This window comes from Paramisgurnus dabryanus, chromosome 6 (genome assembly GCF_030506205.2).
Source record: "Paramisgurnus dabryanus chromosome 6, PD_genome_1.1, whole genome shotgun sequence".
NCBI classification, from domain to species: domain Eukaryota; kingdom Metazoa; phylum Chordata; class Actinopteri; order Cypriniformes; family Cobitidae; genus Paramisgurnus; species Paramisgurnus dabryanus.
This window is the reverse complement of record NC_133342.1, coordinates 6993526-7009432: the sequence shown is the minus strand read 5'-3', so window position 1 is coordinate 7009432 and position 15907 is coordinate 6993526. Positions and strand designations below refer to the sequence as shown.

At 36.5% G+C, this 15907-nt stretch overlaps 1 protein-coding gene across 1 annotated transcript in view; it reads right to left on the bottom strand.

The window, feature by feature from the left end:
- piezo2b (piezo-type mechanosensitive ion channel component 2b) overlaps positions 1 to 15907 on the bottom strand; it is a 115259-nt gene that overhangs the window by 73693 nt on the left and 25659 nt on the right. The window contains exons 4-7 of the mRNA XM_065262379.1: positions 8489 to 8531; positions 6261 to 6423; positions 3375 to 3639; positions 2735 to 2948 (exon numbers count right to left, since the gene is read on the bottom strand). Of these exons, the coding sequence (XP_065118451.1) occupies positions 2735 to 2948; positions 3375 to 3639; positions 6261 to 6423; positions 8489 to 8531 (685 nt within the window). The remainder of the gene's footprint in view (positions 1 to 2734; positions 2949 to 3374; positions 3640 to 6260; positions 6424 to 8488; positions 8532 to 15907) is intronic.

Genomic DNA, 15907 nt, shown 5'->3' with positions numbered 1-15907 from the left:
ACTTTTTTTTTCTGGTCAGTGGCGCAATTGTTTTTTGAAACAGCAAAATAGCATCAGGGATGGTTTGCGCCGGAACACGCCTCCTTTTTTGCGCTGAACCGCCCAGGGATCACAAGTTCATTCCCTAGTTTGCCGACGTGCGTCTATGGAGGGATAAACCCGCTGTGCGCCGGTGCAAAATACGAATGATGCATGCGTCACTGACAAAGTCAATTGCGCTGGGTGCAAGATAGGGCCCTTAGAGTTGTTTTAGTAAATGTTCTTGCTTTTCCAAGTTTATAATGGTGGAAAACAGCGATCAGGGAACCACTTCTGACATTGAAGGCCAAAAAAGTGCACAGAAGTTATCCAAACGGTTCCAAAGGAGTTGGCCCAATAAAGGTCTTTTGTGAGTAATCGATGCAATTTTGTAAGAGAAATATCCATATTTTAAATTTTAGAAACTATAATAACTAGCTTCCGGTAATGACTCCATCTTGGACTCCGTGTTTCACGAGAGTCAGTGTGCAACGTACCCATGGCAACCAACGCTCACTACACTAAAACTCTCGGAGATGGTAACCAGAAGCTAGTTATTATCGTTTATAAAGTTTGAAATATGGATATGTTTCTTACATAATTGCATCATCGATTACCCGCAGAAGACCTTTATTAACCCCTTGGAGCTGTGTGGATTATGTCTGTGAAGAATGGATGCACTTTTTTGGGGGTTTAAAGTCAAAAGTTGTTTTCTGATGCCTGTTTTCATTCAGTATAAAGCTAGGAAGAGCAAGGACATTAAACAACTCTAGATGTGTTTGTCTGGAAGATGATGGACATGTGTATCTCAGATTGCTTGAGGATGAGTAAATCATGGGGTAATTTTGATATTTGGCTGGAGTATCGCTTTAAAGAACTACTTCTTTCATATCCTTTAGTCTGTTTTACCTTTTGAGCAACATAAAGATTTTGTGGATGTTAAATGTTTATTGTGTAACAGTAAGCCTGACAAAAAGCCTTTGAAGAACCTTTACATTTAAAAGTCTGGGCACTTTACACTTTAGCCTAAGGCTGTACATAGAATACAGGTGGAAATTAACACAACAACTGGTGATAAAACTCATGATAAGATTTTGTTATTGGATATGCTATCAAGATGCAGGGAAAGGTTACTTCACCCCAAGACCCAAGCATTATAACTTCTACATACAGCACACACACATTGATAGATGGCTCCATTTGCCAGCCCTCTTGTAAAGTGTAAGACCCTGTGTTTGTTTTATGTATCTAATCGTATTGGAGAGTCCAATATGTACAGTAATGGTAGGCCCCATCTCCCCTAGGGGCCCTATTGCTGGTTCATAATAACATATAAATCCAACAAAGGCCAAACACAAAGCACACAACATGTGGTAGATGTGCGTTTAAGACAATACATTTCTAAAAGCTATCGATGCACACTTCGCATGATACATTTTGTGGATGGGTTATTGTCAGACAAGCCAATGCCAGATGGAAATCAGGTTATTTTTTTGCACCTCCTGGGTCATGTCTGTCTACCAGAGGCCAGACACAGGAAATTGGGCTGTAATACGCTGCGGGTATGATAGGTATTATATTTATTATTTATGATGCAAGTGAATATGCACACATACATTAATATGACATAATATCAGTGTTACTGGCCCTGTTGTACGAGCTTACAGCATTTACTGTATATTCAGAGTCTATTGCTTTGCAAAGTGAAAGTCTACGAACATTCCTTGAAAGTTCCCAATGTTTCCAAAAACAACGTTCCAACGTTTTTCTTGGTTGTCTGAACATTAGAGGAATGTTATATTCAACCATTTTCAAACATTTTCAATGTCATCTTTTAACGTTTTTTTGCTTGTTGTGTAAATGATAGAGAAACATTGCATTTTATTATTTTAAAACTGTTATAAAACATTATTTCTGAATATTCTATAAAAATATTGCTGTAGAAAACAGCAATTCACTTATTAGGTTTACATGTTGATGTTTTGTTTCATTTGAAGTCACCATTATGGTGATCCGTGTTTGTTTAAGTTACTAATTTTATATAATGTAAAAAATAGTAAAGTTACTATAAGGTTGCACTTCATACCATTAACTCTTTCACCGCCAGCGTTTTTTAAAAAAGTTGCCAGCCAGCGCCAGCGTTTTTCATGATTTTCACCAAAGTTTAATGCCTTCCAGAAAATGTTCTTCTTTAAATATATAAACATACATATACCAAATGAAAGAACAGACCATCTGCTTTCAAACAAAAAAAAAACGTTTCATCCTACTTTTAGTGGTTCTTTTGCAATCAGCTTTTGAATATGGGTAGGTTTTTGCAAAAACACCATATTTTGAGCAAAAAGCAAAAATAATTCCATTTTTATGACGGACTTTTCATAGAGATCCCATTCAGAGCGATCTTTAAAACAGACAGGGACATGCAGCCGCTTGCCATAGGGCAATACTTCCGGGTTTAAAAAGTTGCGGAAGGGCGCCACCTGGTGGATAATAGCGGTATTGCGGAAAGACGGAAAATCTCGTCATTGGCGGGGAAGCGTTTTCTCTTAATTGACGAGATATCTCGTCAATGGCGGGGAAAGAGTTAAATGATGTGGCATTTGCAAACTATAATACCCTAAATACCCCAGTATGACAAAATTAGCTGCCTAGGGCCTTTACCAAGACGCAGTTGAGCCACTGGCTTGGATTAAATATATATTATGAGCATTCTGACCTGGAGTAGCTGTCATTGGGTCTGATGGCCTCCTGAAGAAACTGGAACTGGTTGGAATAAAGTATGATGAGATGTCCAGCGCTGAAGATGGCCATGAGAACGCACAGACAACTGAAGAGGAGCCTGTCAAAGGTCCTGCAGAAAGACCACCACGTGCACAGACCCAAAAACACAAAGAAGTAGACAGCCGACGTCAGAGAGGGCAGCATGATACCTGTAGACGAGACAAAAAGACAGGAATATATAGAGGCGGTTAACTGGACAAGGTTTAGATCAAGCCAGGACTAAGCGTAAGTTATATTAGGACATTTGAGTAGTTTACTGGTGCTTATCTTGAGACAAAACAATGGCATGGATATATGTATGCAGCTCAAACAATCATTTAGTCTGGGACTAAGCCCTGTCCAGGAAACCACCCAAAAAATAACTTGTGCAAATCAAGAAAATTCAAAAACATTCAATTAAATTGATTGAGTAAGGTCATGTCAAAGATTGAACAAACTTTAATGCTCCTAATCTCATCATTAGATTATGAGACTTTAGTCTGGATTTCACAGACATGGTTACATATCCAGTACATTTTTGGTAAATGAACTCAGGGATGAAAGAGTGACAGCATGCGTGTCGATAGCCCTCTAACCTGTTAGGCCCAGCAGAATGGTGACCACCACCTGACCAGCTGTTGTTATCAGGTTACCGATAATCTCCTTGAGTTTACTTGCCACTCCTGCTACTATACGGAGGACCTTCATCTTTGTGCTCTCCTGAACCTCTTCCTCCTCCTCTTCCTCCTCCAGGCCATCTTCCACCCCCTCTTCTTCCTCTGCTTCATCTTCAGCATCAAAGTCTTCATCCACGAGCACATCATCATCATCATCAAGTTCCATCTTCTCATCACACCCCTCCTGTGCGTGGATACATTTTTTTACACACACTTACTATTTCTGCAGGACGCAAAGTATGCACACTAAACATCTTCCAAAATGTATTCCTGTAGCTCGACTGGTAAAACATTGCATTCGATCCCAGGGAACACTGAATCCAACAAATGCAATGCTTGACTTTGACTTTCTAATTTGATGAAATAAACAAAAGCAGTAGTTGGCATAACGCCATTCAATTCATTTTTCATAGGAATGCCAAAATGTAACAAACGTTGATTTTTATAGTTTTATTAGTGTACACACAGTATGCAGTACACTTGTCTTTTTCGATCACAGTCATAACACGTTGCATAACACATAACATGTTGGATCTGTTTTAGATTAACACTGATCTCACAATCCCTCACACACAGATCCACAAACACAATCAATAAACCAAAAAAGCGTACAGCTGCACCATATCTCTGGCATTTAGCACAGCAAACCACTTCCCCTAACAGTAGCATAGACTGCTATATTACAGTTCAAAGCATGAAGCAAAACTGTAGCGATTCACTTTTATGACTGGCTTGGCTTAGTTGGTTAAAACTGGTTTTACTGGAGACCAGCATCTCTTACAGCCTGCTAAAAAAAACACTCTTAAACCAGCCAACAACCCAGACTAGGTGAACAGCTTAGAAAAAAATTGCACTGGGGTAGGTTTTACATAAACGTTGTTTCATTTCATCTAGTAAATCTTGTTGAAGAGATTTCTAAGGCTCTGGTTGGCATCCAAAGCCTGCATGTTATAATTCATCTAAACATTAAAATGTAAAGGATTATTGCATTATGATTAATGTACAGCCAGCCATTCGTTATCATAGAATAAATGTGTTAATGTTTATTTTGCTGACTGTACATTATCTCGCTAAATACGCAGCTAGTGCAAAAAAAATTAAATAGACATCGATTTAAGTTTATCATGCGAGAATAACAGCTATAAAGAGGACGCAAATGCCCTAACTCACCAAAGCACCTAAATTATCACTGCGGCATTAACCTTTAAAATATACAGATTTGTATTCATTTGGTACCAATATGACATACTAATATGTATCGCTGAGGTATTAACATTAACTCAATGGGCTCTATCTTACTCCCAGCGCAATGCGCGACGCAAGTGTCTTTTGCTAGTTTCCACCCTGCGCAATTATCATTTTCACGTTTAGCGCCACGTTGTTTAAATAGCAAATGCATTTGCATCCCCTTTTGTGCCCATGGGCGTTCTGGTCTGAAAACGAGGTGTGTTCAGGCGCATTGTTGGCGCGTTGCTATTTTGAGGCAATAGTGGGTTTTTTTTATTTAAAGAGCGGATTAGTAATATGTGCCTATAAACAGGACGACAATGCGGGTTTGCTTATCTGCGCAGCAGCACAAAAATGCTTTTAAATATTAAAGATTAAAGGATTTAAATGTAAAAGATTATTATTGAGTCTCTTGGACATAAATGAGGACTAATTATGAGACTTTAGAAGGCGTAAATAAATGCTTTGCTTTAAACAAATGCATCTGTTTTTAAATGTTTTTTTAAATGCTACCTCACGGATTTATTGTATATGATGACTCTGTACCTGTGGATATGCTGAGATGAGAAACATTTTTAATTAATACTTAAAAAAACGAATGACGCTGTGCAAGAAACATGCGGAGAGCCGTTTGTAAATTCTTTATCTCCTGTTTGTTACAAATAAAGTATTTTTAGAGAACAAACCTTTTCTAACATACTTGTAAATTATTTTTTGATGATACTGGATAGCCATACATTTAAAGCAATTAAAAGCCTGCTTTTTTACTTCCATCACTAAAAGAAAACGGGTTTTAAACGTTTTAATAAAAAATATAATTTCAATACAAGTGAAAAACAACACAATTATTTAATATTAATCTTAAACTGGGGATCTTCTTCCTCCGTTAAGTTTTTCAGCTTACAAAGTCCGTCATCTAAATAGGGATTAGACATAGCGCCCGCACAACTGGCTTTTAAAGGGGATGAGAGCTGAGACTCTCATTGGTTTATTGCACGTTACGCCCAAAATACTCCCTTTACTCATTAAAAAAATAGGACCAACCCTTTTCGACCATGCGCTCGGTGCACAAACAATTTTTCCCGTCGTTAAAGGGACACAAGGCAGCATTTTTATGTTAATAAATCATCTTCGTAAGTCGGTATATGGTTAAATGACTCATTACATGACGAATGAAGACTCTCTCGCCCGCCCCTACCGTCTGTAGGAAGAATACCCCACTTGCAAGTTCGCTGTATCCGACCCGGTGTCCTTTAGTCTCGTATAGTCTTAGATATAGAACGCATTTACTCCCAGACACTAGGGGGAGCTAGTAGAGAGATAATACTCAGACTTGCCTTGTGTGCCTTTAAATTAGCAAAAGTGAATTCGGACACGCCCATTTAGACGTTGCGCTGTGCGCTTTAGACAATGCGCTTAGATCGTTAAAATAGGGGCTTTGTGTGCAAAGGTGTACTTTTTTATATCGTCTGAAAGAAGATGGTCATATGTATCTTGGGGGAAATCATGGTGTAATTAAATTTTTTGGGTGAACTGTCCCTTTAAGAGTGATTTTAAGGTATGCACCAACCGACCCACCTGTTCTTCTGACTCAAAGTCGTGGTTGTCCTGGGCCATCTCTTCTGTGGGCCGTTTGTGCCCTAATTTTCTGCACAGCATCCACGCCGACAAGCTCGCCATAAACATCCCGATGTCCGGGAGGAAAACCCGAATACCATTGCCTGCATCTGCACCTATCACACTACACACACACACACACACACACACACACATGCACACGTTAGTATTAAATATTTACTTTAGAGTTAGTGAATCAATAATAGGTCCTTGTTAAATATGATTATAGACAAATATTCAGTAATATAAAAATAATATTTATAAAAATAATATTAATTCAAAATAGTTACATGCAATAACATGTCTTATTATTTTGAAAATAATAGATATAAAAATAGAAATAGATATAAAATAGCTCTTTTACATCATTTTTACTTATTTTCTTGAAAAATTTGTTTATTGAGATTTCTAGAATTTGCATGAAATAAACTTCGGCCTGTTAAAAACCCAGCATCTGGAGCAGGAATGTCTGTGAGTTTTATTTTTCAATTCCAGCTTCTCACACGTGTATTGTGTGCTTGAATACACTGGTTGTTTAATATGCTGCTCCACCCAGTATAATAAAATCAAACTTGCACCCTATTAAAGGACTATAAACACATACTAGCTTCTTCTAAAACGATAAACATTTGTCCCAAAATGTTTCATTTGATGACAGCCTCATGGACCCAAAATAAGTTTGAATATTTCAATTCACATTTATGTGTATAATAAATATTATCTGTTTAGAAAAATAAAAAAGTAGTATTTATTTTAAGAGATGTTTTGTTTACCCTTTAATCTTTTTGTTGCACAAAAGTACAAAGGTACTAAAAAATAAGAACAAATGTTTTTTAAACCTTTGACTTAAACATTTTTATCCTATGGCTTCACTTTGAAGATTAAACATTTCTGCCTTTTAAGTCCATTTTGCACCTCTGTTTAACTCGTTTCCCATAATTCCCTGCCAGAAAGCACCGAGGCATGAGTGAAGCGTTATGTCACGGATAGATGCCTACACTCAACTAACAGGTCAATTAGGCGCATAAACAGTTTACAACCAAGCTTCCTGCCACTTACGGTGAATCAAGCCATCCTCCGACCAGAGCTGCTTGGAAAAAAGTTGCAGGTCGGAGATTCCCGTACTCAGGAAACCGCAGGCAATAGAATTACAGTCAAGCGAGTGCATACAAACATCAAGGCAGGCTTTGAAAAATTGGGCTGTCAAGAGTGGGTCACGTTTAATTGGGTTTAGTGTTCATCACGGAAAACCGCTGGTTTGGAAGTTGAAGTTTGGAGCCGCGACGGGAGACGGGCAGACAGCTCGCCACTGATGTAAGTGGAGTGTAATATTATCCTGCCCTGTTAGCTGAGGTACTTAAAACCGAAAACGCATCCCTCTTATGTGCCTGTCCTTACGCAATTTTAAGTGATTCGGCGTGTTTGAAATCCCACAGGCACCAAAAAGGTCTAAACAACCAGGCAGGCGATATCCGAAAACGTGAAGCCGCAAATTATTTTTAAGTTACTTCTTGCACTGGTTACTAGCAACTCTGCCAAAGGTTTTACGATCACTAAATGTATCGCAGGGTGACAGAAGTGCTACTGATAAATGAACGAGAGCGTGACAAATGCAAACAAGGCTGTGAGGGATACGCAAACAGTTTATCAGTCAAACTGTCCATCGATTAGCCGACAAAACACTGTTAACACACTCGGAGGAAGGTCGGATGCCACTTGTAATGTCCGCAACCATCAGATCACAAGAACATCAATTTATAGATTCCTCTTTCTTCAGTACAACTATAGTGACCATGCATTTTGCAGCATGAAGGACAATTAAAAATAATGAACAAAAACGGTTAGTTATAAAGCCAACAAGGTCATCACATCCGCATTAATACTGAACAGGTGTATGCGCCATACCGAAAGCTGTTAATCGACTCATTGACTAAATTACTCATGTGATTGTATTTTGTAACAATAAAGATCCTGTTTGTTTTATTACTGTCTTAAAAAAAGTCTGTAAGGCACAAAAACAATAATGTTTTCCCACTGAATCAATAATCTGTAATGGTTAAATGTTTTGTGTCCTACTGTTAAAAGTGATTGTAAAAAGCTTAAAAGATTGAATGCAGTAAATCCTTTTTTATTTAAAAAACACTGAGGCAATTCATAAGCTAGGGACTCAAATAAGAGCTTGGACTCACCTCTCAAAGCCGATTTGTCGTATCGATTTCTCCCACACTGAACCTGGTAAAAAGAAAAGATAAAGGTTTACTACCTACAGTATATTTTTTTACTACATTGACTTTGAAAGAACACTGTGATTAAGCTACAATAGTAATTATATGGGGTGCAGGGACTGATTAAAGTATAACAAAAGCCAAATTGATTTTCTTTGGCAAACTGTAGGGTCATTCCTGCAGAACTTTGATGAACACATCAAACTGTGTCTAGTGATGACTAATGAGATAATACATCTTATCCTTTAAAATGGCAGGTTCTTTCATTATTAAAGGGACACAAGCCTTTAAGGAGAAAAAAGTGAATCGCCAATTACGTTTCCCACTAGTGGACGCAGTTCTACTAATATGAGTACTATGAAAAGTTGCCTGTTTCCACTTGTGTGTCTTTAAACTCTTGTTTTTTGGGGTCGACAGCTTATAAAAACGTATTTACAGTTTTAACTAAAAACAGAATAATACCTAAAAGCTGCTGTGTGACAAGGTGTACATTTAACAAGCAAAAAAAAAACAGAAATACGTTTTTCTAAGCTGTCGGTCTCAAAAAACGAGCGTTTAAAGACACAAAAGTGGAAACTTTTGACAGCTTATAAAAACGTATTTCTGGGTTCTTTGGCTTGTAAGCTGTACACAGCAGCTTTTAGGCATTATTCTGTTTTTTGTTATAAGCCAGAAATGACAAGGAGGCGGCCCCTCGAAATACAAAGTCAATGGAGACGGTTGGATTGTCCCCCCCCAGTGGGCGTGTTTTTCAAATTTGCATAACTGCGCTCTGTCTCTATGGGTTGAAACAGTCCAATATAGCTTAAAGGACTGGATGATATTGGATAAAAATGTGATATACAATAACTGGTTGTGCGACTTACTACACAATAATATTTATGAAAATATATGAATGCAAAAATAAGATGCAAAAGCCTCTAAATGCCACCTTGGTAATAGGATAATTATATTAACCAATGCTCTCGGCATGTAAGAAAATATTGATACATGTGTGTATCGTGATTTTTTATTTGCCAATACTGTATTGATGTAAAAAAAATGTTTTTTTTTAAAGGGGTCATAGCATGAAAATCTGACTTTTCCCATGTTTAAGTGCTATAATTGGGTTTCCAGTGCTTCTCTCAACCTAGAAAATGTGAAAAAGCACAACTTAGTAACTTTGTTTTGGTAAACCATTCTATGCCAGCATGTGAAAAAATAGCTCTTAATCTGCACTATCCAACCACGACACTACCATTTAGTACAGAGAGAAAGAGGGACAAAAAATTATTGACAGCACAATTGAGTTTCAATTTCAACAAACCACCATCTATTAGATCAGTGTTTGCATTTCATCAGCTCATTTGCATTTTAAAGGACACACCCAAAAAATGCACATTTTTGCTTGCACCTACAAAGTGGTAATTTTAACATACTATAATAAATGATCTGATGGGTATTTTGAGCTAAAACTTCACATACTTACTCGGGTTACACCAAAAACGTATTTTACATCTTTAAAAAAACTCATAAAATGATCACTTTAAAATTATACATTATTCATAGCAGTCGATTAGTTAGGAGTTTACACCCCGACCACTAGATAGCATTCTTCTTATGGCTGAACTGAAACTGTGACAGGAAGTACTAGCATTGGAGCGTGCCACCAATTTTTTTTTTTTTTTTGCTAAGGTTAAATATGGTGGTGTGCTCTCAATAACACCCCCAAACGCAAAATATCTAGCCACCGATGCACAGTATCACAATGAATCACAACAAATTGATACAATTTGTGAGATTCTTTTCAATACACAACCTTACATATTACAATATATGTTCATCAAATACTTTTGCTTAAAATCTGCTTAATCCCGGCCTCAGGTCATTCAGAAATTAGTTTGTTGGCAGAATCCAAGAGTCTGATAAAAACTGCTTATTTACAAGGAAACATGTCAGACACACAGAGTGTTTTGCATCTGAGCTCTTCATATTTAAAATGCATAAATTATATAACTAACATACATCCATCACATTCTTTCTCAGCAAAATGCGTCACTCTTTTTTCCCTAAAACACTGTTTATACAATTTTTTTTTACATTTTTGAAGTATAAACATAATTCAGTTATCACAAACAATTGTCATAGCATATCACAAAATGTCTGTAATTTTAAAGGGGACAGAGAATGAAAAACCATTTTTACCTTGTCTTTGTTGAATAATAGTCTACCCGCATTCACAAACATACAAAAAGTGCTAGACATGCTAAACATCCCAGTCTCATAGAAATTCCTCTTTTAGAAATGTCAGCCAGAAAACGGCCCAATCTGAAAAACTGATGCTTATGACATCACAGGCATCTCACTGCCCCTCCACTTTAAAATAATTGGCTACATTTTTTGTGTGGCAGCAAAGTCAGCCAATCAGTAATGAGATTGCAAGTTAAGCCAGTAGGGGGAGCCAAATAGGTGCAAAACCACTTGTTTAAAATCCCCCACCCTATAGAGCTATCTGAGAGAGGTTTTTAAGAAGCTTCTAAGGCATTACAGACCCAAACAAAAATTTTTTGTCTACATGTCACATCACAGAACAAGGATAAATACCCCATTCAATCATTCTATCTCACCTTTAATAATGAGTTAATTTAACTAAAATGTTGGGGTCCATATTTAACCACAGCATGGGTTGAAACAACCCACCATTTTTGATTGATATTTTTTGGCACACATTTCACAGACTATCAGTTATGTTCGGAAAAGCTTTTAAACACCTTCACAAACAACACAATTCATGTACTGTACACCGCCACTGTCGGAAAAAATATGGAGGACCACAAGAGTCATGCAAAATGTAATAAAGAACTTCAATATTTAATAACTACCTGGACAATAAAAATAGCAATTAATAGATTTGTTTAAAAATTCATGAATTAATCTATAAATTAATAGACAAAGTTAAAAAAATCATTATGTGACATTTTATTAGGCAATAAAAAGTGAGATTATAAAAATAATGTAGAAATGAAGGATTAATCCTTTAATAAATGGTTCAAATTAATATAACAATTTACAAAAACAACATAAAACACTCAATAAGTTCATCATTTTAAATTGCATTTACAAATTCTTAATTTAATAATGGAATTACAAAATGTATTTCAAAAAGCGATTTAAAAAGAGAAATAAATAACTGGATTTATAAAATGAACTAAGAATACAGGTTTAAATTAGGTATTTAAAAGGGCATTTCCGTTTAACATTTCTGTTTTCGTTTCCCGATGGTTCTCCTTATTCTTTTCGCTATTCGATTTGCTTTTTTGTTTAAGCCTCTCTATTTAGCTTTTCCGTGACTCTTTGGGTCCTCATCCGAGATCTATAAATCTGCGCATGACGTACAATCAGAGCCAATCAGCAAGCTTGTTGCATCCACCTGGCCATAGCTAATTTGCATTTCTCATTTGACCATTTGCAAGGACCCAAAGAGTCACGGAAAAGCTAAATAGAGAGGCTAAAACGAAAAGCAAATCGAATAGCGAAAAGAATAAGGAGAACCATCGGGAAATGAAAACAGAAATGTTAAACTTTTAAATGCCTAATTTAAACATGTATATGTAGTTCAATTTATAAATCCAGTTATTTATTTCTCTTTTTAAATCACTTTTTGAAATACATTTTGAATTTAATTAAGTTAAGTAAATGCAATTTAAAATGATGAACTTATTGAGTGTTTTATGTTGTTTTTGTAAATTGTTATATTACTTTGAACTATTTATTAATGGATTAATATTTCATTTCTACGTTATTTTTATAATCTCACTTTTTATTGCCTAATAAAATGTTACATAATGATTTTTTTGTAACTTTGTCTATTTATTTATAGATTAATTCATGAATTTTTAAACAAATCTATTAATTGCTATTTTTATTGTCCAGGTAGTTATTAAATATTGAAGTTCTTTATTACATTTTGCATGACTCTTGTGGTCCTCCATACACTATAGGTACAAATGTGTACTTTTTGAAAGGGTACTGCTTTAGGGGGCATGCACACCAAAGTTTTTAAACGTGTCTGAAAACGCTTTCCAGCTTTTGATTGTGCTTTGATTGATATGATACTTCTGCTTTGTTTATCAGTTGTTGAACAAGCGCAGAAAAAATGCAGAAAACCTGCCAGCTGCTGGCGTTTTTGCTGTGCTTCCATTGAAAACATACGCCGGCATTGGTGTGCACGCTACCTTAGTGATAGCTAGGGACCATTTTTTTCTAGAAGTTTCTAGAATGATAGGTAGTTTGACAGAATTACCCATGTTCAAAGATGTTGGAAAACAGTCAATAAAAATGCTACAAATTAATTTCATAAGCACTATAATCTTCTTAAACGCTTGGGTTTATATGGCTCAATGCACTCCTGTTTGACTCTGTTGAGCTCTCACATCACTTCATTACAGTAAATGTGACTGTATTATTCATCAATATATCAGACTGTCTTTTTAGTCAATTAGAAAAGTAATTATGTATTAAATAGCCGTTGAGACCGAGGTACTGTTACAGACAGGGTCTTTAAACATGGCTTCCACCCAACTTCACACTGATAGACTGTGAATGTTCTGTGTAAAACAGGCTTACTGGGACACACATGTATGGATGCTTGTAAGTGAGTTTTAAAAGCGAAAAAAATACAAACGTATTACGTCTTTCCTGTAAGCACACTTTAAAGAGGGTCGAAGCCTGGTGAACTGTGACTAACGGTTTGCAATAAAATGATGTCACAGACCCTAGTAATACTCAAGGGCTGTCAAGAATACAACAACAACCATTTTCCTCAAATTACCCTGCAACCGCAGACAGACCTGGATCAAATACAGGAAACTGAAGGCAATTCCCTTCTCTAAAGCTAGAAGAACAATGTTGTGTTTTTGCCTGCTGTGTATCACGCCAAAATGATAATATAGTTCCTAACCATATCAGCCTAGAAAATCGCAACTTTAATTTTCTGTCGGTCTTAGTACACGGTGTAACTAAAGAAGAATCAAGTTTTAAATAGGAAAAATAGTATTAAAATAATAATAAAAAAATAATTAAAAAAAATCTTTTTTTAACTTTTTAGGGCGATGCTAATGGTCTAATCAGATTCAATGGGTTGTACTAAGCTATGCTAAAAGTGCTAGCGTCAGACCTGGTCAAAATAAGTGCCTGCTGCAGACGTTTCGAAGGGGTTTATGATAAAAGAGAAGCTTGCGTTTGCCAGATACTCGCTTAAAGGTGCAAAAGAGGATGTTTGTTTTATATATTTTTGCAATATTACTTGAAACTGTCTTTACTAAATGATAAAAGACTATTTATTAGCTGCACTGAAAGTAATAATATTAATATACGTCATCTGTGCACAAGATAGGGCCTTAAAAACATCAGGCAATTGCTCATGCGGTCATCGCATAAGCGATTGGCCCTCTGGCTTGTCAATCACTGCCATTACGATCCTTGTGAGGTACGTGCACGCTCCAGTAACTAAACACAGGCGACGCATGTGCATAGCGCATGAAACTCCGTCTTAAGTTTCGGTTTGTTTTCATTGTCGATCCTCCTCGAATTTGCACCACGGTAGAGAAGAAACTCGAAGGAGGACGCAAAAGAAAGACTTTTTTAAGCCGCTGGGAATAGGAGAAAATTGTCAGAAGAACGTAATGTAAACAGAGTCGTTATTAGAGAAACATTTCAACGCTGGAGAGCAATGAAAGAACAGAGAGGTGTCAAGACAGACGCGCAGTTCGCAAAATTCTTCCCAACAGGGAATATTCTTTCTTTGGGGAATAATTATTGTTGTACTGTTATTCAGGTATATTGACGTTGTTCTTGTACTGTAGTTGTAAGGCAGTGACCAGTCTGCTACATGCTAGTTGAAATGGGAGTAGCGTCGACTGATCTAACGTTTTAACGTCTTATTTGTTTATTATCAAATCATTTCACATAATGAATCCACTGACGCGACACAGCATATGGCGGTGGTAAACAAACACTCATGTTCAAATATTTATGCACGAGTTTTGGAAGGCGTTCCCTAGTAATGAGCCGTGAAGGAGGGAGGCTGTTCTTACGCATGGGCTCATTTAAAAAACTCAGTAACCGTTTTTGGATTCTCAGTCTGCGAAAAACATCCTCTTTTGCGCCTTTAACCTCATGTTTAATTCAGAGTTTAGTGTTAAGTGAGTGTTGCGAGTATTTTGTGAACATAAGCGTCTCTTTTATCACAAACCGTTTTAATGCATGTACAGCAGGCACTTATTATGACATGACACATGATGCACATAGGTTTACATGACACAACAAACACATATTTTGAATTTGCATCCCTCAAAAGAGAAGTCACCGGCTGCCACTGCCTCTGTTTTTCTTTTCCTGAACAAGGATGACGAAGACAAACATAAGAGATAAACTTTTATTTGCTTTTTCTACGTATTGTTGTATTTATTGTTGTGTCAATGCAAAAACAACCCAATTTACTTTATACCATCTAATCAATTCAAATCAGTATTTGTAATAAACTCCCATACTACGCATTGAACTTCACACGAAAATACACTGTGAAGGTAAAATGTCAGAGTCACCTCACTTTTAGGATAAAACAGCAAGAAATGTTTCTAAACACAAATAAAGTCTAACCTCTGGAAAGTATTACAAAAGAATTGTTAGGATTCCCAGAATGGAAACGTTAGAAAGTTTAACTAATTCCCAGCTTTAATCCAGTCCGTGCTTACGGGAATGATGTGCATCTGTTGTTTAGAAGACAACAACTGAAAGCCAATGACGAATTTCAGTGACAGATTTCCCACGAGTCTCCAGCGCAGTTATTAAAATGGATAATTCCCCCAGATTGAAATTTTTATCATTAATTACTCACCCTTATGTTGGTCAAAACTCGCAAGACCTTTGTTTAGATCTTCAGAACACAAATTAAGATTTTTTTTATTATTTTATATCTGAAAGCTTTCTGACCCCGAATTGACAGCAAAACAACTACCATGTTCAAGGCTCATAAAGGCCTGACCTGTATCGGCATCGGCCCCAAAAAAACATATAGATTGGACTCTATTTACAATAAACATTTCTCGTAAATTCGGCATGAAACTGGAGTTTTGATTGTGTTTTTTCTCTATCTTGACGTATATCCAAGTAAAACCCCTTCAGAAATGAGCACAACATTTAGGGCAGGACTTAATTTGGTCCATTCTAAATTAATTGGATTGTTTGGTACATACTGGGATGCTAACAAAACACAGAGACGAGTCCTTAATAGCCCAGCTATTGCACCATAACTTTAGGATAATGAGGCCACTTTATTTGTTTTTTAAATAAAAAACAGGTCAATCATTTATTACAAAAAAGCCTACAAAATAAGAATTGTCA